Here is a 24,668-nt window from a genome sequence, read left to right on the forward strand (position 1 = left end):
TTGTTTTCACGCGGCTCTCTTAGTCGGAATAATGGCCGCTCCTTTCTGAAGAAATGGCGAGTATTTGGGGAAAATAACGAGCAGAGGAATCCCATTCGATTTCCCGCCGCGGGGGCTCTCGCTCGGTAGAGTTGTCATAGCGACGCTGATTGTGGGCCCTTTTTGTGGTGTGTGTGTGTGTGTGTGTGTGTGTGTGTGTGTCTTTAACCGTTTCTAACTGCATATTGTAGCGACAAGATGACATGATTGAGTCTGAGAGGAGGAAACACGACAAGAGAGAGAGAGAGACAGCAGAAGAGTTTTGCAAAGTCTTTATTGTGCTTGTGAAAAGTTTTATTTGCTTCCTCTGTTCTTCTATCTTGACAGCAACCAAAGTTAATAGTGAACGAGAAAGAATTCATCCCTAATTCAATTTGCTGGTAATAGAATCTTTCATTAATGTGGGGTGTAGACTCTGTATTTTATGTCTGCTTGTAAATAACAGTTGAAAAAATGAAATGTTGCAATTTTAACCTCAGACTTGGATAAGATAACAGGTGTTTTTAAAAACAGTGCAAAACCGAACGTCACATTAGCTCGTGGATCATCACAAAGTTAAAAAATCAAATGATTCCTTTGGTTTTTAAAGCTTCTTACTCTGATAAATGCTGTTATTTGGATGATTTTTTGAATGAAAACGTGCCTTCCAAACCTGCAAGTAGTCAGTGAATACATGAGGTCATTGCAGTTGGAGGTTTTCCTTGAATTTCTAGAAGATTGGGGCTATTTTTGGTCAGATGAAAAGCCTGGAGACGTGTGATACACTGCAACAACATAAATAATGTTTCCCTCGTGTATCAATACCCATTGAGGAAGCTTATCAGTATTGTCTTATTGATTTTTCTCTCTAATCCTCACTGATCAAACCACCTTTATTGCTAATGGCATCTGGAAAGGTAACCATAAGAGCAAAGGATTGTCCTTTAACCTTTATATGCAGGTGATCTGTTTAGTTTTGTTTCCTATAGGCTTCTGAGAGCAGTAATAATTGTAGGAAGTCTTGCAGTTGGGTTGCATTGAAGCCTAATTGGATGCTGTTTCATCAGACTGGTGCTCAATGATTTACTGTTTTCATCCTGAAACCACACACCAAGAATCAAACTAGCATTCAAGCAGTTAAAGACGTCAGAGAGAGACTTTCTACCTGTTCAGTGACGGAAGTAAACAGCTACAGTGAATCTCTATAATGGGAAACATGATTATTTTTTGCAGTTTCAGGTGAAAAAGGTCCGTCTTCCTGTCATTTTCTCTGAGTGTGACTCACTGTCTCCGTCTTAATTCTGAATCTTTCACTGACTTTACACATAATGCATACAAATTATCTGACCCCACCTCCCTGTGAGGTCTGGGAATAATGAGATGGAGAGAAAAAAAGAGATTTCTGAGAGCAGCATATTGCTTTTGCACATGACAAAAGCTCTCAGCTCCTCAATGCAAACTGATGGCTGCCGGATCTATTTCATTTTGATAGATCTGCCCTTTTCACAAGCATTTTTCTCCCACTTCCTCGTGCAGGAGTAAAACGGGGCTTGAATTACATTCACAAAGAGGTTCTGGACCCCAATTCTGGGCTGCCTAAATGACTGCCTGAGTCAATTTCTGCCAGGTTGGACTCAGAGCCGAGCTCATCACAATCCTCTTTGTCAGATTGCAGAACATCTCAAAAGTTAAGTCAAATTCCCTGCTGTTCCTCCGATGCGTCTGCAATTCCTTTACTCAAGATATATGTCTACTTTTAATGATATTTCTCTGCAAATTATGATGCAGATTTTACTCTTTAAAACTCCTATAATTACCAACAGATGTGATTACTTTCTTACTACGCAGTTTCCCTCGAGCACTTTAGCATCTTTTAGCAAACAGTTTTACTCTCATCGCTCACATAAACCTCATTTCCAGATGCAACATGCAGCTGCTTTTAGCCTTCAAACTCCGATAGACCGACTTCCTGCCAGAGAAAGTTAGCAACTAGCTGCAGAACCTAATGAAGCGTTTAGCAGCTCAAGGGCCAGACGTTTCCATCAGGACTTGGTGGACAGCCACACAGCTAAAAGGAGAGTAAATAATTGACTTACATTAGGTAGTGGGCCAGAAACACAACTCCAAATACTTGATAATTGTGCTCCATTTGCTAATGCATCAGCCTTGTCAGCTTTATTAGGGGAGATAATGTGTGCAAATCTTTTGCTCGGCCCCCATTTAGCCAGTAATGTAAATGCAGGTTTAATTAACCATCTTTCCATAGCAAAACATTACTTTTTCACATTCTTCTACAAGCATGGATGACTTATCTTAGATTTTTTATCAAACTTTTCATCTATAAACAAGGTTCAAGGTTATCTTAATTGTCCCTCGAGGGGATATTTGTTTTGCAGCAAGACCTCAAACATCCAGGAAATCCAAAAAAAGGAAATTCAGATGTGCCAAGGTACAGCATCGACACAGCCAGAATGCTCATGTTTGTTAAAGGTCCTATATTGAGCTTTTTTTTTTCACAAAGTGATGGAAGTTGCACATGTCCTTAGAATACATTTTTCTTTTTTTCAGCTCAAAATACTGCAAAGATGTTTTATTTCACCCTGACTCTATATCTCCTGCTTTTAGTTTTGTTCTGAATGGGTTGTTTCAGTGTCTGTACCTTTAAATGCAGCTAAGCTGCCCCTGTCCACACCTATTGAAGTAAGTATGCCAGTTGTAAATGACCAAAAGCTCCAGATCATACTGGTCATTCTGACAAGGTCGGTTTTCTAACCCAGGCAGTAATATGAAAGATCTTCCTTGCTTGGTAACATACCTAATGGTAAGAAAACCTCCTTTAAAACAGGATTTGGGATGCTTCTCTGTGTGTGCAGCATAAGTGTATGAGTTGGACTGGTTCAAGGAGGAGACGCTTTAAATGATGTCATCAAGTTCACCTTGAATAACATGATGTTTATTCAGAGAAAGTGCGAACACACCCACGCACGCACACACACACACACACACACACACACACACACACACACACACACACACACACACACACACACACACACGTACATCATCTCACCCCACCTTCACCACAACTCGGGAACAGCAGTGCACATCGCTAACACCCACCTTCAGCATCAACAGGAACATTCATTCACTCGCACAAACACACTTCATCACACACAAACATAAACTACTCTTTCTCAACAGTGTTCCTCTTGTATCTAGGAGGCGTTTGGATGCAGTGGGAAACAGTAAAACCTTCCATGAGGGTTTGGTCATAAATTTCCACTTGGTCTTAACTTAACTTCCAGCAGCTGGAATTCACCATGTAAAGATCAGAAAGTTTGATGTTTGTGCACATAAAGCGGGGAAATGTCTTGTGAGGCCATATTCTAAAGAAAAATAGGTAGCTGCAACTGTACTGATCGACTAAGATGAAATAGATCATATGAAAGACACAACCTTAACAAGCTACACAAGCTTTTTTCTGGTCCACACGCTGCTGTGATGTTGAGATGGTGATTCAAGTCAAGTGATGCTTTCGGACTCTTGTACACTTGGCCTTTGACTGTGAAAGTGTAGGGACCGGCAAAGACGTAGGAGGAAGAGTTGATGTAGACTAAACAACATGCCAATAACAATAACAGCATCCATGTGACTGTGACATGTTGACCTTTTGGGGTGTTGTCGTCCGCAGGGGCATCCCAGGGAAGAAATGCGGGACCATTATAGTGAAAGCCGAGGAGCTGAACAACTGCAGGGTAAGTGTCAGAAACTGGTCAGGATGAACGTACATTTTAAAGTCTGTATTAGTGATAGACTGTTAAATAGGTTGGCTGATTAAATGGTATATTCCTAAAATCCACATTGGCCCATTAATTTATAATCTTGATGCTCAATGAGTTCTGTGAAATAGTTAGAAATGTGCTAACTTGGCCACTTTTAATGACATGCACATAATTTTTGTGTGTGTATTTCTAGACTAATTCCATTGTTTTGCTGAGAAATGTTCCAGTAGTTGGGAATTGTAATTTAAGAAGGCTTCGACCAGCTAAACTAGCTTACAGAGCATTAAAACTTTCTACTCCTATTTATCGGTTTTGTCATTTGGGATAGTTGTGAGACGGCAAGAAAGTGCAACTTTAAATCCTAGATAACATAAAACTTACATTAGAATTTCGTTCCATATTAGTTTGACAGTTGGACTGCCATTATTAGTCAGCATGTCCGGCGACTTTTATGCTTAAAATGTATCAATAATATTTCTTAACAGCTTGTTTAAACTGGTGACGACCATGAAATCAGACTTCACACAAAAACATGATTTGCTCTCTGTTGATTGATGTCCACCTAAAGGGAGAACACACAGGTGCTATTTGGCAAGAAAGCACATTACATCTGTTTACTTCTCTCCTGCTCTCTGTGCTCACATATACTGCATGTCAATACAACCCGATTCCTGATGAAGCTCTTCTCTTTAACATATTTGTCTGTTTCTGCTGCCATAGAGCAAAATGAGTATAAAAACGTCACTTCTAAACTGCTGCTCTGCACTGCCAAAAATCCTCAATATTATCTGGCAAATTCACCATAGACATAGATTAAAGATAACGGCTGTGCTGCAAATGTGACGATAATTTAGTAGAATGTAAATCTGCTACCAAAGTCAATCCTTGTTGCACTTTGGTGATTATGCAGACTGAACTTGTTCACTTTGTTAAACTTGAAATAACTTTTCAATATTACAATTACTGTTTTACTCAAGCTGCTAAACACCAACAACAACATGGTATTGACATGAAATCCAGCTTTCTAAATATTCAGAATCAGACATCAAAATACCTATAGAAATCTGCAACTAATCTGTATTTCTACCTGTCTAACTTTGCTATATCTGTTAAACTTGACTGAAATCTTTACTTGTATCAGAGGATTCGAGGCATAACAGACGTAGGAATTTAATTCTGAACTTTATTTGGACTGGACAGTGCATATTAATGAACATACAATCTCATAGGTTTACACAAGGTTGCAGTAAATAAGCCAGATTACGCACAGGTGCTAATTTTCATCCCTCAACTTTGTAAATGACTGTTTTTCAAAATTTCAAATGGCATGAATATTTGAATATTTAAATATTCTTTTTAACTGTAGTGAACAACAAAATCCAACTTTTAAAAGCACTTTAAAGCAGCTGTTGGTCATTTATCTTGCATTTTAGGTCCCTATTGTTGTGTTGACTGTATCTTTTGTATTAAGCGAATAGTTAATGTGATTTGATAATTGTGACAGGATAAACATGGCCACTACAGCAGGGTATCATGGGAGTCCCTAAAACACCAAAACGAAATAAATGACAATCAGATCATTCAAAAATCACAACTGAAATCAATAAATAATACTGTTAGTTAAATAATTCTAATAAACCCCATCTAGCTCTTTAAAAAAAGAGACTTTATTTTGTATTTTGTTCTCAACTTTTATTTGTTTTACTGTATTTGCATTCTACCGGCTCTATTATTTCATCATCTGTTATCTCTGCTGTCCTAATATTTTTTTTGCTTCAGCAAACGTCTGCACAGAATAAGCCACCTTCTCCTAGAAGTCATCAATAATGGAAAAATAAAAGACAGCTTTTGGATTCAGTCTGTCCTCATCAAATAAAAAACGACTCCTCGCTCAACTTCTTTGCAGTAGCTTTCAGTAGTGGTGCACAGGAGAAGAGAAACAAGTTTTTCCTCCAGCAGACGCCTCAGTGGACCAGAAATTATTTGTTAAAAGCAAAGACTGCGGATTAGATCATGTAGTGGATATTCTCTGGTGTCTATTAAAGAATTTGACTGAAAATGTGCATATTTTGTGTCTTCGGGGATTCATAAAATCTACAAAGAAAGCTTTCCATGCTTATTTAAGAGCTTTTCTTGTGTCTTTTTCTGTCTCTGCTCATTAGGAATCAGTTCTGATGCAATTCTGCGGAAACAAGTTGGACAAAAAGGATTTTTTCGGCAAGTCTGACCCTTTTCTGGTTTTCTACCGGAGCAACGAGGACGGCACGTGAGTTCCCCTCCCTCCCATCCTTCTCATCACTCCTTCTCTTTCCATTTAATCCTTCCCTGCATCCAAAGGAAATTGGTTTCATTGATTTGCCTCAGATCAAAAGCAGCGCCGCCTGTTTAAAACGTGTGGAGATGTGTGTGTTTGCAAAGCAGGAGAAAATGCAGCGCTGTAGATTTTATATATATATATATATATATATATATATATATGTGTGTGTGTGTGTGTGTGTGTGTGTGAGCTTCCATCACACTCACAGTGTGTTACAAGTCAGATAAGACCTCGTGCTCTGAGGGCGGAAGATACCGAGCCCACCTGCTAGCCAACAGACTAATGAAATTACCTCTTTAGTGTGTGCAGGTCAGGGCAGCCCTGCAGCTGCACTCTCACCAAGCGGAAAGTTAGCAGAAAGTGGCTTTAATGAAATGCTTTTAATACATAACACAAACTTATTTTTATGATATATTTTATGACTTGCTTCATGATGATCCTTTATTTTTAATGTTTGCTGATTTTACATGTAAAGTGTCTGAGTGTTTTAAAAAGCTCTGTACAAATAAAATGTATTATTTATTGCATTTTTAGCAATTCCTCCTCATGCTCATTTCTTCAACTCCATCTCTTGTTCTTCTTCTGCACATTTCCAATCAATCAGACTTTATTCATAAAGCAGCTTTTATATGAATTAAAATGCAACAAAGTGCAGAAATAAAAATGACAGATAATTACCTAAAATAAATGAAATAAAATGTGTATTACTGAAATAGATACAGCTAGAAGTTTAAAATAAAATAGTAATAATAGTAGCTAATATAAATGTTTACATAAACAGAATAAGAACTGATAAAACCAAAGCAATTAACTGTACTTTAGTCCAAACTATGTAAATTAGTGAATGAATGTCAACAAATAATAAATGCTGATAAATATGGAAGACCCAGACCATAAAGAACTTTATAAAGTAATCAAAGGATCTTAAAATCAGTTCCAAACATGACAGGTGTTACGATCCAACCTCTAGGGGTTGGCTGGATGCAACAGAATAACCAGATGGTATTGGTTTAGGTGAAGGGATTTATTGCTTAGTGGCAAAAGAAACATAAAAGTGACAATGAACACAAGGCTGGTGAGTGTAACGAAGGCAAACAGAGTTCCGAAATTATCTAAACCAAAAACAAAACAACTGAACTCCCTAGCCAAACATAACTACATCAGCAACACCCGCACCACCAGTAACAAAAGCAAACTCAACAAAACTGGTGCCTCACACGCAGACATTTGACCACACAGGTCACAAACACTCAAAACAAATGACTTCTTCACTAAGCCTAACCTGTCTGTAGCACTCACTCATAGTGTATACAGACCCAAGTGTCTGCGGTACCTACAGACACACATCACAGAGGCACCAGGGCAGACTGTTCACAAATACCAGCCGCCCTGCCTAATAACTTTGTGGCAGATATATAGCTTGCAGGTGTGGTGCTGGCGGCATCTAGTTGGATAGTGGTGGAGGAGAGCTGGAGGGCGGCCCAATCAGGACAGTCGGGAAGCGGGGAGAAGTCGTCATCTCCAGAGTCGTCAGGTGAAATGGCTAGCAGCTGGGGTGTTGGAGAGTCTCAGACACAGCCACAGCTGAACCCACACTTGCAATTTTTCCCACACAAAGGCCCCAAAAAGAAACCACCTCAGAAACCAAACGGCACACCAATACTGGTGGCCGTAGCACAGGTAACCAGTGCAGAGGCTTCAGAATTAGTTCATGAATTCAATTTTGGTCTTAGGGAGATCAGATGACAGCATTACAGTGGTCGTCTAATAGAAGCATTTATTGGCGCCTCTGCATTAGTTTTATAGAGGACTGCTTGCAGTGAAATGATGGTTTTCCCTCCTTTCTCCCTTGTTTGATCCCCTTGTTCTCGTCTCTGCAGGTTTACCATCTGCCACAAGACCGAGGTGATAAAGAACACGTTGAACCCCGTGTGGCAGGCCTTTAAGATCTCTGTTCGGGCTCTTTGCAACGGCGACTACGACAGGTATGTCTGCTTTTAAGTATTAAAAAGCAACACAGAAACCGAGAACGAGCCTCTGAATCATCCAGAGTAGTTATTTTCAGTATCAAAGCAAAGTCAGACGAGGTAATGTGATGAGTGCGATGTCTAATGGCTAAAGAGGTTTCTCTCCAAGCATGTATGTGTATATATATATATATATATATATATATATATGAGTCATTATGTGCATTGCAATGTTCTTATTAGTTCAAGGAGAGCATAAAAGAGATATTTTCAGGTGTGATTCATCCAACCATGAGCTTCAAATGTGAGGAAAATAAAGTTTTGGCCTCATGCATTATCATTTTCAAGGCATCATAGAAGTTGGCATATAATAAATAGGAAATAATTGTGTGTGACAGTGCAGTTTTTGCTATCTGCCATGTTTTCTATTAACAATGTTTCAGACATCTCAATACTGGTACAATTTTTTTATTTTTCCTGCTTCCACATACCAGCATCTATCATGGTTCCACCTCTGACTAAAGCCAATAACAGCTGCTTTATCCAGAAGATGCATTCAGATTTGTGCGTCACAGTCTTTCTGGCAGGAAGGTAACACTATTTTCCGGTGGTCTCGTTTATATTTAGCGCGCGGTTGCTAATCCTCTTGTCATAGCGGCTTAAAGTGAAGCAAAGAGCCAAAAAGCAACGTATTCCATCACTGTCAGCCTCCAGCTTTTATTTTGGTAGCACAGTAACAACAAGGGTCATCCTGCAGCCCTATCACAACATTTCTATATTTAATATGTCTGTGATCACAGTTTGGTGGCACATGATGCTTTGACTTTTCTGAGCATCATTTAGGTGAAACTACTTTGAGATCTAATCCCAACAGTCTGTGTTCGACTGGAGGTGAGAATTTGTGTGTCAACAAACATGAAGGCACACAATCAGCACTCTTAAAGAGCTGACTGCACCTTTACCCTCTCATATCCAGGCAGTTTCTGAGCATTTCTTTGCTCTTTTCATATTTTTACTTGCTGTGGGTTCATTTTTCACTGCTGTATAGAATCCTGCACTTTTATGGAAACAGTACAACCATAAATACAAGTAAAGAGAACTTAAAAATGCATCTTGTGTGGTATGAGATTAAGAAAAAAACAAGTTGGACTTCTTTGTTTTGTTTCCAAAAAATTAGCAAATCAGGAGTCAACTTGTGCAGCATTTTTCCTGGTGCTCACAGGTGTTACCAATACCAAGAAGGAAAAACACACTGGCGCCATATACTGTAGATATTTTATTTTTTAAATTTGTTTCCATACTTGTCTCCTGTGGAAACACAAGTGAACTGCCTGCAGTTTTCAGATTTTTGCACAATCAGTTTAGTGTAAATGTTATATTCTTTTGCAATTTTTTAAATGAGACTCTAAGAATAAAATATTTTGATTACATTTCACATTTTTAAGCTACATTTTTATAGAGTTTTCCAACCGAATAGTCCAAGGACTGTCAAGGAAGTGGGAATTTAGATTTTTTTTTTCTGTTTTTTTACAGTTTCTTGCTGTAGTAAATGATGTCATTTTGGATATTTTTAAAAACATAGCTTGACTGTCAATCCTGCCAGTATATTTTGGGGTTCAGAGGGTTAAAATGACCTTAGATAGAATACCGGATATTCATAAAATATATAATACTACCATGTTCTGCTGAACAAGATGAACATAAGTCACTAGTTCTGAAGCTTCGACTGGATGATGTGCATTAAAAAGGGTTCCACAGGACTGGTCCTTCCACTACCAGGGATGAAGAAGCTGCTCATGACACTGACTGGTAAACATCTACTGATAGACAGGATTTACTCTGATAACTCTTAGGCCAGGCTCACACTGCAGGAGTTTTGAGCTGATTTACAGCAATTTCATCCCAACAAATGGAGAAATCTGAGCTGAGATCTTGATCTGAACTGATGTTTGGCCCCGATTGCTTCATAATATGAGGTTTATAGATCCGGGATCAGTCCCATCGGCACGACCCCGATAATATCAGACATGTTTGATATTACGTCTGCTTCCCCATGAAATCACGAGGCGTTGCTCTGCTCCCTGATTGCTGCTTCGGCCGTGATTATCTTAATATCCTGCTGCCTGTGGTGCAGCATTATTTTAAAATCTTTTAGTGTGTACACGTCTGACATTACAAAGAAGAGTATCTGTGAAGTTTCTCCTCATATGCATGATGCAACCAGGTTTCAAAATCTGTTAAACTTTTAAAACTCCTGCCGTGAGAGTCTGCCATTAGATATGTAAACTTTCTGGCTGACACGATGATTCCAAAAGTCTGTCTCAGTTTTAGAAAAGACTGGCAATAAATTTGGCTGTTTTGCCTCACATGAGCTTGTGTTTTAATGTATTATTATATTTGGTTTTGTAACACCTATATAGGTCTGTAACTTCTTAATTTTTGCAAAAAATATCATCACTTATTTAGGTTTCCAGGGAAAACATGTATTATTACCGTACTTAGAAAATTGTACAGATGCTTTTCCTTGAAATGAAAACTGTATATGATGGAAATACTCCCTTATTTGATAATCCACATGTAGCTTGAACTGTAGTTCCAAAGGAATGTTTTCCTGTTAAAATTCATTCAAATTATTTTGTGTCTCTGTGTACTCCTCATATGAAGCGCATTTCCAGGTTTTGTCACTTTGGTGAAATGTATAATCAGAGAAATTCTATTTTCTTTTTTTCTTTATGGTTTATTGCATTTTAATTGCACAAACTTGATTTTTTTTTTTAATTCCCTAGACTTCTACTCATGGTTGTGCTGCTTCCATAGAGGTGCAGGACTTTATACTGCAGTGAAAAATGAGTCCCCAGTGAGTAAATATATTAAGTCAGGAAAAAACTTTGGGTTCAGAGGATTTAAGACTCTACGGGTGACGATTACTAGAATCAGTGTTACACCAAACCGAAGTTAAATGACTGAAACTGGACCAACTCAGCACAGTGTGTCCATTTAACCCTCCTGTTGTCCTCATTTACAGGCACCAATAACATTGTTTGCTTGTCTGAAAAAAAAATTCATGAAAAAAATTCCCCAAATTTCTGAAAATTTTCAAAACCTTCAGGAAGAAAATTCCAATAATTCCTTAAAGGTTTCCCTTAAAACCTTCCCTTAAAAATATTAGTTTAAAAATAAAATCCTCCAAATTTGGCAAGAAAAATCTTGTAAATATTTTCAAAAATTTGTGAAAATCTTCCGAAAAAATCCTAAAAATATCTAAAATGACTGCATATGTATCAGTAAAACTTCCAATATTTTCTTTAAGAACATTCACAAAAAATCTACCAAAATCCAGTGAATTTGCTGGATTTTGGTAGATATTTTGTGAATGTTCTTAAACATTTATAGCATTTCTTTTTCCCACCAAAAAATGTTCAAAAATTTCCCAAAAATGTTGAATGTGGAAATCAGAAGTTTCACTGTGAAAATCTATTTTTTTCCCCACATTTTCGGACTTAAACGGGTCAATTTTGACCCGCAGGACAACACGAGGGTTAAATAGGGCCAAATATAGTGATTGGACTACACAATATAGGGTTTTCACTTCCAGAAATTCTCAAAATAGACTCTTATTGATGTTAGTACAAGAACTTTTAAGCTCTTTGAATTCTTCTGCATGTCTGAAAGTCTCGCAGCTGCTTTACTTTATGTCTCAGGAGAAGAGAGACAACAAATAAGTAGATAAAAGTGTCTCTCTTAAGTCGGCCATGTGTGTCTGTCTCCTCCATCGATAAGAAGCTGTGTGCTGAAAAGGGCAGAAAGAAGCACACAATAGAGTTTAGCGTCGCCGAGCTAACAGACAGCAGCATTGATCTGAAGTTTGCTCCAATAAGCCGATTGGAGGAGTTGAGTCGCCCCGAGTCTTATCAATGGGCGACTCAGGAAGCCGGCGGTGGACTGAACATACAGTCCGCAAACACATCCAGCCTGTATCTGTGAGATAAGGACGAGCTGCAGCCGGCAAACAACGGAGTGTGTGTTTCTGCTCATAGGTGCTTCTGTTCACACACACATGCAGGCAGCACAGAACAAGATTAACAAGTGGAATCGTTGCCAGTTTCATGTCACATCATCAAAGCTGCGAGTGATGGGATGTTTCCTGCTGAGACGTGGCATAGCGGCGACTTAATAAGACGCGCGCCTTTAAACGCATGGAAGTACACAAGGAGAAAGTGTTGCGCCAAACCAGGAGTCTTTTTTTTTTCCCTCCCCCAGAGTGTCCATTATTGCCCTTCAGCCCCTTTCTGCTTCTTGCCTTTATAGCTCCCCTTTCCTCTAATGTGCATCTGAGCAGCTCCAAGCTCCATTAAAGACGGTTTGTGTTTCCACTCCTCCTCGTATTGGAGGATGAAGCAGATGGGGAAGTGCAGTTTTCGCTCTGCTTTTAAATTAGATACCACTTAGAAGCTCTCTAAGTTGCAAGACCGAGCTCATAGAAAATTCATGACCTACTGCTGTCTGGTTGCATACCTTTATACAGTAATGTTTGAGATTCTTCTTAAACTCCTGGGTTATTACATCTCAAACCATCAGAGGCCTTAACGATCTCTGATTTGCTTTGAGCTTTTTTTTTTTTTTCATGGAATTTATCATGTAAAATTTTGGATTCAGTAATAGGTAACACACTGAGCTAAATATGTGATGTCTTGGTGACTGCTGACAAAACGAAATGCATGTATTCAAATTTTTTATTATTATTTTATCATAAATATTTGTACTAAGTGCGTCATAGTTTACTTTTTATGCATCTCTGATAATAACTTTATAAATTTAACAAGTATAAGAGGTAACAGTTAGCTTTGTTTGTCCAGCTTACACAGTGGGACCTGAAAATAGGAAGTTTGCTATTATTAATAAGAAAAAGATTTTGTAGTTGTTTTTTTGAGAATTATTTTTGAAACATCAGAACTATCTGCCCGTTACAAAAAGAAAATAAAAAATTATCATTTTTTGTGCTTTACAACTTGTCATGCCTGCTCAATCAGTTATGAAAGTTAAACTTTTTAAAAATCATTTTTCTCATCAAGTATTTCAAAATAAAATAAATTCAGTATGTTTTCTTTTGTATTTTTGGGAAATGCAGCTACATGTGATTCAGAAAATATCAGTAGACGACATCTGCATTATTAATTTTTGTTAATTTGAGCTCAAAGATAGGATTTTTTCTTTTTTAAATTCATGCACAGTCAGAGGATTTGATCTACTCGTTCAATATTGCAGATTCTGAATCAGTGGCATGATGGGAAATAAGTAAATAATTTCAGGATTGTATTTTTAATGCGTTTTCTTTTTTTTTTTTTTTTTTTTTAGACATTGTTACCCAAAAATAGCCTCAAATTGTGTGGAAAAAAATGTGTTAAAAATGAGGGAAGGTGGCTTTTTTTTAAAAATCATTTTGATAAATCAAGCTAAAATTTGAAAAAAAAAATGTTAGAAGCATCATTTTTTTTTCTGGCAAATCAGATATTTGAGCAGAAATTCTTAGAAATATTTGGTGATTTGAGAAGGAAGCACTGCCTTCTTTCTCCTTCATTCTCTCCAGCAGAGTGACTTTTGCTGTCTCACTTTTAATTTGCGGTTTGTTCTATTATCTTTCCGCCTCCCCTCCTCTCTTATGTACCGCTCTCTTATATTTGTCAGAGAGAAATGACCCTTCGGTAGCAGATATTGGTAGATTGTGATAGCGCTGCATATCTGCCTCGTGCAGCCTATTCAGTATTTTTATTTATTTTTAAGCTCCTGAGCTATAATGGCTTGCAGAAATAGATGGATTTGGAGATGAGGAGAGCACATTACTGCAGGCAAACACAGCCAGAGAGTGTGCTGGAATAAAGATAAGATGCAGAATGAATCTGCTTCTCCTAAAAACTCCATGACGTCGACAGAAGACATTAACAGTCTTCTGACATGTCAGACACAATGTCGGTGCATAATTTATGACGTTACAACATTGCTTTTCACTTTATAAAATATGTTACATAGTGCCACTGCACACTTGGATGCCTCCAGAACTGTAAAAACAGATCACCCATCAATTTAAGAAATCCGATTTATTCATGTTTTTTTCGCTGTATGCTTCTTTCTACAGAACAATCAAGGTTGAAGTGTACGACTGGGACAGAGACGGCAGGTAAATCCTCTTTTCTTCATATAATTGTTTTTGTAATTCAGCTGTCGCTTCATTTTTCAAATTAAAAGGCGCAAAGCTATAACCCCAATAAAGCTGCCACCAATGCCAGTTTTCCTATCAGTTAATCCATTGACCGTTTTACCGGTTAGTTTATTAAATTAATGTTAAAAAAATGCGAAATTACAATTTTATTTAAACACATTTCTTTTTGCCAAACTGTATGTCATTGTATTATGCAGCATGGGGTCACATGTAAGCAAAGATTAAATGTAAAAGTGCACAACTGTAGAGGTAAACCGGAAACTTTAATGTGATAAAAATGAATAAAAATAGAGCTTATTGTTTAAGTCTGCAGCTTTAATCAAACCCCTTCGCAAAGTGATTAGTTTTTGATGCTGTCATAACCTGAGGAGGCGGTCAGTTAAATGTTCACAAGCAGAGAGAGAGGGTTTTACAGTAAAGACACACCGTGACAAAGACTTCTGTGAGGCTGACAGACTAAAGGCTGGTGCACAACTATTAAATTAAACTTGGCCTCACTGGGACATGGATTGTCGAGACCTTTTTAGCTGTTTTGTGCTTTTTTTCTCATGTATTTGCCTGACAACACATTTAAACAAATATGATCATAGCAACTCTGAATCATAATTATTTATTAGTTTAGCCATCTGCCAGTTTAGAGAAAAAATAAATTGTTAAAAAAGAATTGTATTTCCAGCTTTCTGTCTGGAAAAAATACCCAAATTTAAGCGTAAAATGTCATATTTAATAAAAATCACTTTTTTCCACGTCTTTGTTGAACCAGAATTAAAATAAAAATCTCATAATGAATTCATTATTGACTCAGCTGAAACCAGCAGTTATTTAATGGCAATTCTGGGACTGCTCGGTTGAACTGCAGGAAGTGTTTACACAAAGCAAGTAGGAGACAAGTATTAAAAAAAAAAAAAAAAAACTGTCAGTAGTGAAATATCTACAGCATATAGTCTTTTTTGAGTCCTCCTTCTAACAATGGTTTTGCTGTTTCCATAGCGGTGCAGTTAACGTGTCCAAAACATGATCTGACATACAGGCTATTTATTTGTTTCTTTATTTTTTGGTAATAATCCTGTTAATGCAAAGATTTAGTATTGAAAGTATCAGTATTTAATTCCATCTGTAGTTGCGAATGCAGAGAAAGAAACGGTGTCATCTCCAAAAAAAGTTGTCAGTGCTGTATATCTGCTGTTTAACTTGCAACTTTTGCGAAAAAACATGAAATTATTGGGTTTAACTCTTCATATTTTGCGGTTAACCACCATTGCTCATTAGTTTGGCAACTGATTACCTGTCAAACTTTATTTATTCAACCGGACTTTCTGAATCAGATTTTAATTGTCTCTTCTGAATTAATATCCCTTCTGCATTACTGATATCAAACAATGATCTGTATCGAGTTCGGGTGTTGGGATCATGAGCACTGGAGCTTATTGTACATATATTAATCTGATATGACGACCTCAGAGCCAGTCATCACGGACAAGTAAACACAAATGCTTAATACTACTTGATTACATTACCATTCAGCCTGCCAAGCTTCCTGTGTTAATCTAATCTAAGTCACGCGTAATTAACACCAGTCTATGTTTTCAGTAGGTAAGTGAGCTGCTTCGTCATGGATTGACTGCTTAATGATGAGTCTGGATTCTGGCTGCTGACAGAAAAAGGAGTGACATTTGTCAAACTCTGCTGAGTTATTTCTCTATTCTTTACGCTTTCGTGGACTCTATTCAGTGTCACAATCGGAGGGAACGCAGGGACATTTTGGGATAGAAATGCTAACAATTGTAACAAGCTGTTTGGGGGAATTGAGATTTCATCTTCCATGTCCGTGAAAATGTCTGGTATTGTCTTCACCCGTTATAAAGCTGTTTTAATATTCACTGACAACAAACAGAGTCTTTGTTTCCCTCAGTTTAATAATTTGTCTCCTCTAGGACTTGATTCAGTTCGGTTTGCTTTAAAAACTCACAACATATAAAGAAACCTGATAAAAGGACAAAATGGCAGCATTGTCTCAGTTTGGACATGTCTTGAGTTTTTACCTTCACACTTTGAGATTGTCACTAATATGTGTTGTCTTGATTTAAAAAAAAAAAAAATGAATGTGTTGTCAGAAATTTAGATTTTTGATTTTCTGTTTTTCCCTCCACTGCTGTCTGTAGTCACGACTTTATCGGAGAGTTCAGCACCAGCTACAGAGAATTATCCAGAGGACAGAGCCAGTTCAACGTCTATGAGGTGAGCTTGAGTCTGTCTGTCATTACCTGATGTAATTTTCCTGGACAATACAGATCTAAAGTATTATAGATTAACTTTAGTACCTGGTTGGATCATCAAGTGGAATCTCTTACTTTTTAATACTAGAGTGACCCAAGAAGATGGGCATCATGGGAGTTTAGTTTGCAAAGGAGCACCTTGACAAAGTCTACGAGACTTACTGGCCTTTGTCCAGTACACAAGTATAAACTAAGCTTGGCCAAAGTGGTACTGAGATGGACGATCGACGGTGGTAAATTTTCTGTATTTAATACGGCTTTTTCACATGTAAACAAGGAATCGATCCCAGTCCCAATCAGCTAAACGTTCTCGTAACTCAGGCTCATCCCTAGTACAGATGTGTTACTGTGTTTAGATCAAAAGTAAATCTCCAGTCTAGGTCCTCGCTTGTGTTGTATCAACTTTCAGATGTATGTCGCTTTGGATAAAAGCGTCTGCTAAATGAAACTGAATTGTAGACATGTTGTGCATTCAGAGATGGTGTTCTGCATTCCTTGGTTGTAACGAGTATTTTTTTGGAGTTACTGTTGCCTTGGTATCCTCTCCAACCAGTCTACCCATTCTCCTCTGACCTCTCACATCAACAAGGCATTTTCATCCTCACAACTGCTGCTCACCGGATGCTTTATCTTTTTTTGGACTATTCTCTGTATATCCTTGAGGTGGTTGTGTGTGAAAATCCACGTAGATCAGCAATTTCTGAAATACTCAGACCAACCCATCTCTCACCAACAACCAAAGTCATTTAAATCCCCTTTCTTCCCCGTTTTGATGCTCGGCTTGATCTTCAGCAAGTTGTCTTGTCTACGTCTACATGTCTAAATGCATTGAGTTGTGACCATGTGATTGGCTGAGTAGCTATTTGTGTTAACAAGCAATTAAACAGGTGTACTTGATAAAGTGGCCAGTGAGTGTATATTGTAATTTAAACAGGAACTTTTGTAATCGAATCTGTATATATACACCCCCTGTCAAAAGTTTTAGGACACTGTCTCATTCAAATAAAGTAGAACCTGTCCTACAACTTTTGACAGGGGGTGTATTTCATCATATGGATGTGATCAGGGCAGGACTCTGATCATACATGTAAAGTTTCAGGCAGATTGGAGCATGTTCAGGGCATTTACACAGCATTTGAAATTTCATGACGAAGGATCAAAATTCCAGAGGCCGCCATGGACACGCCCTTTGATTTTGGAAAAAAGATTTTAATAACTTTGGCTCATTAAGGCCTCCTGTATGTACTGGCCGAATTTGAGGTGAATTGGAGTTTCCCCCTAGGAGAAGTTCGCTCTAGAAAAAAAATGAAAAATGGGCAAAATCTGATGTTCAACGCAAAATGGCTCACTTCCTGTTGGGTTTGGAATGTGGCTGTCACTGACTTTTTTGTTCAGCCTGATGTGCTGCATATGTGTACCAAATTTGGTAGATACACCCCCTGTCAAAAGTTGTAGGACAGGTTCTACTTTATTTGAATGAGAAGGTGTCCTAAAACCTTTGACAGGGGGTGTAGGTCTTGTCTAATCATGCATATTCTTCTGTACTGCTCTTGTTGTGGTGAGTGATGACTAGTGATGCTGATCGAGGCTGTCATATGACTGATTTAATGCCGATCAAAATTAAAATTTCGAGCATCTCCTTCCAGAGTAAACGGCTGATATTCCTTCCCGTCTGCTTCACTTCCACAGTCTCATTCGCACTCTGACAGTTATGATAGATCGCCGGTTTGTCTTCTCCCAGGAAGAGTCAACACTTCTTGATTAACAGAGGACTGCACAGAGAGCAGAAACACACAGGGGACTTCCACTTTAAACAGCTGCTGTGTGTCGACTAGATCTCACACACAAAAGCACACACAAAATAATTTAGCCTTTTCTGTGCTGCTTCTTGACCTCACCGTTCCCTCAACCTGAACATGGCGGTTTCACACAATGACTTGGCACACTCGGTGTATCTGTGTTTGCATTACAGCCACATTTCAATTCACCTCCAAATGCGTCCTTGTGGGTTCATAAAGTGAACCAAGGAGAAACGCATAAAGCCACACATTTGTATGTCCCCCCCACCCCCCACCCCCGAGGTCCTCCTTTCCGGTTTAACCTTGGCACAGTTTAATGAGACTATAAAGCTCAGATTTAAAAGCACAGATCCATTATTGGGCATTCAAACTGAGATTTAGGTGCTTTTGTTTGGTTTCTGCATCACTGGTGCGATTGTATGTTTTAGTAGGTGATGAAACGAGGGCCACAGCTTCTACTCTGTCTCTGTACAGTATGGAAAGCTGGTTTAGATGCATAGTGGTTTCTGTGAAGTGTCTGTCTTGTTACATATTCATACAGTCACACCACTCAGTTCAGAGTCACCCTCCAATTCTGGATTTAGCTGCTTCCTTTGGACATGCAGCGGGTTAAAAGCATTGCTCAAAGGCGTATTCATAGTGGTTGTTGATTTAGAGATGAGCGCAGAGGAGAGGGAAGAAAGTATAGGAAGTGTACTATAAATGACCTCAGTTTTGGAAGATTACTCCCAAAGAAATTTTAAATTGTTCTGTATTTTGTGATAGATTTTGGTCATGACCACAGCTAGAGTCTAAAGGAAAACTCAAAATGTTTTATGCAAGATCTACAAGCTCCTGTGTAAAATGCATTAATCTGTATTTTTGTGTGAGCATTGCATCACATGTTCAAGTGCTCACTTTAGGGATGCAGGGAGTTATCAGCCACTGCAGCTCCTCTGTGGGGCTTCATCAGGGTCATTTCTGGCTGCCTCAAAGTTAGACAAGCTGGTGAACACATATTTAGCAGCTAAAGATCCAGATAGCTCTCTGAGGAGTTGGTAGAGACCAAAACAGAGCTAAAACGGTGCCTGCTGGAGCTATGTGGAATGGGTGCACAGTAAAAACAAAACAAATATTTTCTAGAATTAATTTACCATACGATGTAATTTTCAGCTTTTAAATTTTCAGTGAAGAACTTTTACATGTGTAAAAATTATAAAATTACCGATAATATATATTAATAAAGACTTATCTAATTAAACAAACACATTGATCAAAACTTACAGAAACAGCAATTCTTTTTCATTTAAATCTATCCAGTTCTATAAATGTATTTACAATATTAAACTTTCAGTTTTCTTTCAAAAAAGAAAAGGAAATATTATAGTTATTCACAGATGTATGGTTTTGAGCTACTTTACAATAGATACGTAAATTCACTTTCACAGTATTTTTGTGATCTGTATTTTAAGGTTTGTTTGTTTTTTTAAAATAGTGATATTACTCTGTATTGACTGGACGTGTAAATAGGAATCTTGTTTCATAAGTTATCTTGCATTACATAAACATGGCAATAGTAATTTTGTGCTCACCCACAGCAGCCAAAACAGCAGTTACTGCAAATGTAGCAACAGAGCTTGTGGTTATTCTGTACAGTTTTTGTTGCCTTATCTAACACAAATGAAGGATAGAATTGGTTAATAATTAATGAAGTGATGTTGAAGTTACAATCTGTTCTTTTCTTAGGTGGTAAATCCAAAGAAGAAAGGGAAGAAGAAAAAATACCTCAACTCTGGCACGGTAAGACCTCAAACCCGATGCACTGTTTTTCTCCTGAACCATCTGAACAGTTTCTGGCTGTTTGCTCCTGTTACATTTTTCCTCACTGAGCTCATTTTTCAGTGCAAAATAACATCTTGCACCTGTACGGAAACATCACAACCAGAGCTAGAAGTTGAGAGAACTAAGTTCAGTTGAGAAAGGCAAAACTGTCTTTTGCACAGTACAGCAACATTTTAAAGCCATGAATAATAATTTTTTAAAAAAGACAGAAGTTGAATTTCTTAAAATCAATGTGTACTGCTCACAAGCATTACCAATAGTAAGAAAAACATGTCGTCTCTACATAGTATGGATATTTTTCTGCTTACGTTTTGATTGTGTTTTCCATAATGTCTACTGTCTCCTTGTCTACAGCCTGCAGTTCAACCTAGTTCAGCTAAAAAAAAGTTATTGATTTTTTTTTTTTTCTCACATGACTGTTGGCCTCAGCTGAGTCATTAATGGCTTCAGAGTTGTGCCAAAGGCCACATAATTATTTTTTTTTTAATAGAATCTGGTTATTGCCAACAGTTTGCTTTCTTACATATTTATTATTATTATTAATAGCAGTAATAATAGTACTAGGAATGATAATAATAATAAACATGTAGAATGCTATTCGATTTTATTTATATAGCACCGATTACAGTCAAATTGTCTCAAGATGCTTTACAGAACCCAGTGGCAAGGAAAACACCCTTTTAACAGGAAAAAAAACCTTGAGCAGAACCCAGCTCTTTAGAGATTTTGATTAAAAATCTAAATTTTAGACTTGGATTTGGTTAATTTTTCCAACTTAACTGAGCATCACAGATGACTAATTCAAAGATCTTTCTGTTTTTGCAGTTTCTGGCTCTGATAAATGGTGTAATCTTTTTAAAAGTGGCCTGAAATTCAAGACTGCTGGCTGGTTTTGGAGTTCAGAGGGTTAATGCATACAGCGATTGTGTTTCCTGTATCAGACAGAGTAACTTGTATTTGTCCCACTGGTGGCTGACTGTGGCCTTGTCGCTTACAGGTAACACTGCTGTCCTTCCTGGTGGACATCGAAGTCACCTTCCTGGACTACATCAAAGGCGGGTAGGTCGACGAGCAGCCGTTCGCGGAGCCCACACTGGGAGACGCAGTGTTTTAATGAGAATTGACACGCACAGTGTGCTGCTCCCTGTCTCCGTAATAAACCCATCACAGCTCAGTGTCCGCAGTATGCCTAAGATAATGATCCCTCGGTGTGAGCGAATCGGACGGAAAAAAAGTCTGCATTTGCATGTGAGAAGAGGAAAGTGAAAGGATGGCGGAGGGGAGAGAGACTGACAGATGGGCTGACCTGAAGTCAAGTACACAGGGTTCAGGCTCTGAAGTGTGTGTGAGCTTGTGTTGTGTTTAAGCCTGAGCTACGCATGTTGCTCAGGAGGGTCGACCGTGCGCGTCCAGGCATGAAGTCGACGTTCGCCTACACACTCTGCCTTCATTAGACTCACAGAGGGGGAGACTGTCAAGGGAGAGAACAGAGTGTGTGTTTGTGTGTGCATCCGAAAACATGTCCCTGTGTTCATGTGTTCCTGCTGTCCTTGTAGCTGTGTTGGCTTTTTTTTTTTAAATGGCTTTTAAAGAGGAAAATCGCTGCTTTTTTAAGAAGTTTCTTTAAAAGTGTGGGATTTTGAAGAGAAAAGAAAACAACACAATGTGCTTTTCCAACTAGATTTCGATGCTGTCGCTCATTTTAGGAGCATTTCAAAGGACACGTAGCCGCTCGGAGTAGTGAGGCAAAAAGCCAAATCGTTTGAGCTAATTAGAGGACTATTCAAAAAGCGACGCACAAAATCCGGCTGCAGCAAATACGTTTGGATTCCTTTAGTCACACTTACCCGGAATCAAAGTGTTTTTGCTTTGAAAGACAGTTTTTAACTTTTCTCCTAATTACAAACAAATACCACCTTTAGTATTTTAGCTTTTCATGATTCACATCAGCAGTTTCTCGGCATTTATGCTGCTTTTTGATCCTGTCACTATATCATCAAAGGCTCTTCACTGCACATCTATGAAAATCGGTTTTTCAACTGTAATATTAGGAAAAATCATCAGAATATGTCTTGTACATGTCATTGCACTGGGAAATGTAACCAAATCTGCTTAAAATTCTTTTTTTTTTTTCACCAGAATCATTTTATTTGACATGTCTCAGCTATCACTATTGGGATTCTGCAAAAAACAGAAATTTCTGCCTACCTTAGTACATATGAGTACAACTTGGAAGCTTTTAATAACTCAGCTGTGATTAACAGTCATGTGGCAAAATTCTGGGACTTTATGGTTGAACTGCACTCTGTTGATTTGAGCAACTGAAAAATCTAAGGTCAAATTTGTGATATTTTGTTAAACTCGCTGTATTCCACATACTAAAAATTTCCCCAAGTTAGACGAAAAAAATAATCTGCACTCCACAGCACAAGTGTGAAGCCATGATTGACTCAGTTGCAACCAACAGTCACATGACAAAAATTCATTGACTTTTCATCTGAACTGCAGGCAGTGTAACACAGAAGATTTAAGCAGCAAGCCACATTTTTTGGCAGCATCTGTGTGCACCTGGAAAAAAAATTGGACATGTAGATTTTTTTGTGAAATAAAAATAAAAAAATTCAACTTTTTTATGGTTTGTGGTACTATAACTTTATTATACTGTACTGAAGACAGTTTTGAGTTTTCTCTACTTTTGCCCATTGTTGTATTGCTTCCATACAGGTACAGGACTTTTTATGGCAGTGAAAAATGAGCTCAAAGTCAGTAAAAACCTAACAGGAGCCAATAACGCCCAGAAATTGGTTACAGTTCAGAGTACAAATTAGATGAAAGTGAAGCAGAGGTGTGATGATTTTCTTGTTACTACTAATGAATGTTATGTGCAAAGGTGAGACCTTTGCTGTGTCTTTTCATTTCATGTCCTGACGTGTTTTTACGTGTTCTGTCGCTAGCTGCTAATGGACAAACCCCATCACCAAACGAGAACTTGTTCCTCCAGCACTGGAAGTCAGGGAGCACTCTGAATTTTTTATTTTTTTATGCTCTTTTTTTGGGCAGTGCTTTGGGACTGTGCGCTCGGTGTTCACGCTAGTGTGGCCAAATCAAGTGCCAAGTGCTGTCTCACTGTTTGAAACCTAAATGGACTGTAATGGTCCAGTTGCACCAACTCCAATTACATAATGTTCAAAAATATCACTTCACACCAATCCTCCAAGACGCATTTTGTGAAACCCTTCATGTGTCTTCATCCGGTTGGACGTCTGCTCGGGTGTTTTGTCGGTTTGTCAGTCATTTCTTTGTATCTCCTCTCTTCGTCGCCGTTCTCTTATCTTCTGATTGACAGCTCTTTTTGCAGCTTCAACCCAATCAGCTAATTGTTCATTTGGACCTAATTAAGAACACGATCTGCAGCCGGCAGCATTTGCATAAATGACTGATTTGAGAAGTCTCAGTCCAAAGCATCTCTGCTCCCATTCTTTTCTCTCGCTTTGATAAAGCATTAGCACCACCCATGAATTTTAACAAAGGGGCCTCTTTTTCGCCAGCGTGACGACAGCATGAGGACTTGTTGGCTATATCTTTCATTCTGAGTAGAGTCTTTGAAGGCCGCCCTGCCACTCACAGTGACAGATATTGTTTGATACTGTTTTGGTTTGTGAATTGAGCATTGAAATCAGAATAGAAGCAAGGAGGGAACTGTGCTCTTCACTCGGAGAGGTTATCATTAGTTAGAGGAGCAGACTATCAGAATCAAGACAAAGATTGATAAGAATACATCAGATCTCTGAAAGGAAGGGTTAGGACAACACAAATGTTAGCAAGGCAAGAAAATCCAGATATTTCACTTCAAGAGATATACCAAGTAAATGTACAAGTGCAGTATGTCTGCCGATATCAATTCAGGCTTATTCGATTTAACGGTCTGAATCCCGAAACTGGTAATCAAGTTTAAAAGGAATTTTATTGTTTAAAAAAATCCACCAAAAAAAAAACCATTTTCACTAATCAGGCTCTGTCAAAAATAAAAATAAAAAATCTGTATTTTTGGCACAACTACCAAGCCATGATTGACTCAGCTGCGACCCGCAGTCATGTGACAATAATTCAGAGACTACTCGGCTGAACTGCAGGGAGTGTATATACACAGCAGAGAGGAGCCAGGTGGAAACAAATTTGAGAAACTGAGAGCCAAACTAGAACATACTAAAGAAACTAGACCAGCCCTCAGTCGATGGCAGAACCACACCCAGATATCTGACCTTGACCTGACCTGTAACTCCACAACTGAGCAGGGGACCTTAGACCGATCTTCAGTGCCAAGTTTGATTATCCTGAATTCAGCACTTGCAGAGATATCTGAACGGACAGACACACATACAGACTTAGCCAGCCAACCAGATACTGAAGTGAATGCAGTAACCCTGCTGACATACACGTCAGGCGTGGTTAATAAAACAAATACAGCAGA

General features: G+C 38.3%; 1 protein-coding gene across 1 annotated transcript in view; it reads left to right on the plus strand.

The window, feature by feature from the left end:
* The window catches only part of LOC110950992 (copine-8), a 138,994-nt gene that overhangs the window by 76,408 nt on the left and 37,918 nt on the right, over positions 1–24,668 (plus strand). Inside the window, exons 7-13 of the mRNA XM_022193878.2 lie at positions 3,710–3,773; positions 5,963–6,066; positions 7,998–8,102; positions 14,218–14,259; positions 16,464–16,539; positions 20,102–20,155; positions 21,195–21,256. Of these exons, the coding sequence (XP_022049570.1) occupies positions 3,710–3,773; positions 5,963–6,066; positions 7,998–8,102; positions 14,218–14,259; positions 16,464–16,539; positions 20,102–20,155; positions 21,195–21,256 (507 nt within the window). The remainder of the gene's footprint in view (positions 1–3,709; positions 3,774–5,962; positions 6,067–7,997; positions 8,103–14,217; positions 14,260–16,463; positions 16,540–20,101; positions 20,156–21,194; positions 21,257–24,668) is intronic.

Source organism: Acanthochromis polyacanthus, chromosome 1 (genome assembly GCF_021347895.1).
Source record: "Acanthochromis polyacanthus isolate Apoly-LR-REF ecotype Palm Island chromosome 1, KAUST_Apoly_ChrSc, whole genome shotgun sequence".
In the NCBI taxonomy this organism is placed as follows: domain Eukaryota; kingdom Metazoa; phylum Chordata; class Actinopteri; family Pomacentridae; genus Acanthochromis; species Acanthochromis polyacanthus.